General features: G+C 26.7%; 1 protein-coding gene across 2 annotated transcripts; it reads left to right on the top strand.

Moving 5' to 3' along the window:
• The first annotated feature begins 6 nt into the window (after window positions 1-6).
• On the top strand, window positions 7-1,606 carry LOC116849441 (myb/SANT-like DNA-binding domain-containing protein 3). Of its 2 annotated transcripts, XM_032826584.1 has the most exons (4): window positions 7-371; window positions 564-841; window positions 939-1,152; window positions 1,273-1,606. In XM_032826584.1, the coding sequence occupies exons 2-4, from the start codon at window positions 662-664 to the stop codon at window positions 1,320-1,322; spliced, it is 444 nt and encodes a 147-aa protein (XP_032682475.1). In that variant the 5' UTR covers window positions 7-371; window positions 564-661; the 3' UTR covers window positions 1,323-1,606. The 2 variants fall into 2 exon arrangements, with proteins under 2 accessions (XP_032682475.1, XP_032682474.1); XM_032826583.1 differs by having other exon boundaries at window positions 7-841; window positions 1,273-1,424.
• Window positions 1,607-2,763: the final 1,157 nt, after the last annotated feature.

Here is a 2,763-nt window from a genome sequence, read left to right as displayed (position 1 = left end):
CAATTAAAATAAATTAAGCTCTTTGCAATCTTTAATAATTGCAATCTGATCATCTGACGTGAGGAAAGTTTCAAGTAATAATTATTAATACAGCCTCAGTCCTTGTTTGAGAAGAGTTTGAGAATCTCAAATAATTAATAAACTGAAATAATATGTTACATTCTTTAAATAAAGAAGATAAACTATTAATAAACTTTAAGTATGATACATTATCTTTTGTTGCTTGCGACATGAAACTCCTGATCTGCTCCTGATCTGCTCATGAAATTGCAAAAGCAGGAGCCAGAGCAGACCATAGAATATTACAATTATAGATGGGAGATTATACTATTCTCTCGGATCCAGATCTCACTCGCTCTACTCTCGTTATCGTAAGCACCCAAGGTTTCTTAATATATTTATGCAAACTATTTCTTTAAAATATTTATGAATCTTTCATATAAATATTGTTTTATTAATACGTGCTGTCTGGGTTTCAAGTGGTTTCAGGCTCATACATATCAAATAGTTATTGGTAATATTTCATACTATATATTTCTATCTTCCATTTTTCATTCTTGTAGATCAACTGTTGACGTTTTTCATTAATACAAAGACAATAAATTATTGTGTGAAAACCACATATGATCAGACTGTGAAGAAAGGAAGTCTTTCTTTTACAATGGCAACGAAAAGTAGACATTACACGCCAGCAGAAAAAAACGTATTCTTACAAATTTTAGGAAAATATAAACACATTATTGAATGCAAAAGAAGTTGTGCTGATACGCTTCGCAATAAAGAAGCAGCATGGAAGGAGATTTGTGATGAATTCAATAACTCCTCCTTGATTGTACAAGATGTAAGAATGAAATTTAAATATTATATAATTTTAAATAAGTTAATTGATATATTACATTTAATTTGATTAATAACATTTTTAAATTTTATGTTTGCAGAGAACTGTACAACAGTTAAAAAAATTATGGAACAATTTAAAGCAAATACAACGAGATGCATTAACAAGAGAAAAGCAGGCAAGATTTGCAACAGGTGGAGGACCAGAGGAACTATCCACAGATATTGATCCCGATATCGCTATGATAGCACCAAATTTAATGACTATAGCTCCTATAATATTTACATCCAATATGAATGACAAAGAAATGGAAGGTAATTATTTATGTATTATTAATTATATAATAAGTACTTTATTTCATAATATTGCTTTAATCATTAATATAAACGATCAAATCTTAAAAAAATTTTATTTAAATAATTATTGAATTTTAGATGCAGAAGACAATATTTTGGAACATATAAGCATGAACAGTACTGAATAATTTATGAAGGTGATTGAAATCGATACACCTAATGAAATGGCAAACAATGAAATAGGATCTGAAGTGTTACCTAATGTGTTAGCTGCCAAAGGTTTATAATAGCTTGCTTACAAGAAAACCCACACAAGGGTTCGCCTCCGAATTTCCTGAACTTGTAATATGTTGTTAATATTAATATTAACAAAAAAAATTTTTTTTAATAATTTCTGTAAAGTACTTTTTAAACCATTCAACTTTTATTAAAAAAATTTTTTTGTATCTCTTACGGTTTTCATTATATTCCCTTTGATTGAATAAAACCGATTTTTTTCAAAGAGGTATTTCATCCTCTAAACTTGCGAAAGAGCACATATAATAAAATACGTATCTGTTATTTTGACCTAAAGTATAACATATTACAAGTTCATGAAAAAAAATTATAACATGGATGAAAAGCTATTGTTACATTTCAAGTTACATAACTGCAATTAACATATAAACTGCGAATGAAGTATCTTCGTTAATCGTTTTTCAACCTATATATTTGTTTGTTACGGAAATTGTGACGCAAGATGAAAATAATAGAAAAATAAAGAAAAAGAAGTTATCTTTAGAAACAGAAATGGATTTAAAAATATTGAGGGTACGAAATGTTATAGAAAAAGAACAGCAAATAGCACAAATACAAGTGCAACATGAAAAAACAGTTATTGAAATTAAAGAAGCACACCTGAAGGAATTAAATCAATTGGAGTTACGTGCTTCTCTGGCAAATGCTAAATTAGCAGAGTTACTATTGAAAAAAGAAGAAAGCACCGTTTACATTACTAAATAATTTTTATCTAAAATATAAAATATAGAATTTTAACGTTTATAATGTAAAATGCACTACTTAAAAAGTTGAGACTGAATAATATATAAAAAAGTACAATAGCAAGCAGTATTGTAATAGATACATTTTTATAGATACAAAAGTATCTGTATCTAAAAATATATATGTTACAGCACTGATAGCAAGAAAGAGTACAAAATATAAAACAAAATATATATATTAAGGTATATTAATATATTAAGTGTTTAATTATTTGTTTAATGATTTGTTTAAAAATACTTGTTTAATAATTTGTTTTACAAGCGTTTAATGATTTGTTTTAAAAATACTTATTTTATTTTGTTAAAAAAATGAATAGATTAAAATATCTTTATTTCAGTTTTAATAACTTTTCTTTTAACTTATTATTCAATTAGTGTATAGTATTAGTATAGTATATTTAATATCTTTCAGAAATTTCCTTACATTGTTTTTATTTTGTCATGACGGGATATTTCATTTGAAATACAAGGAAGTTACATATACAGGGTGACCCATTTTAACTTAGGCAGCCAAATAACTCGAAAAATAAGCACACTACGAAAAAATGTTTAGAATCAAAATTTCGTCATTTCGAGGGGGACGTACAAT

Source organism: Odontomachus brunneus, unplaced genomic scaffold (genome assembly GCF_010583005.1).
Source record: "Odontomachus brunneus isolate Ranch 3 - 2012 unplaced genomic scaffold, Obru_v1 Obru_scaffold_116, whole genome shotgun sequence".
In the NCBI taxonomy this organism is placed as follows: Eukaryota; Metazoa; Arthropoda; class Insecta; order Hymenoptera; family Formicidae; genus Odontomachus; species Odontomachus brunneus.
The sequence above is the reverse complement of the archived record's forward strand: the minus strand, read 5'-3'. Positions and strand labels throughout refer to the sequence as shown.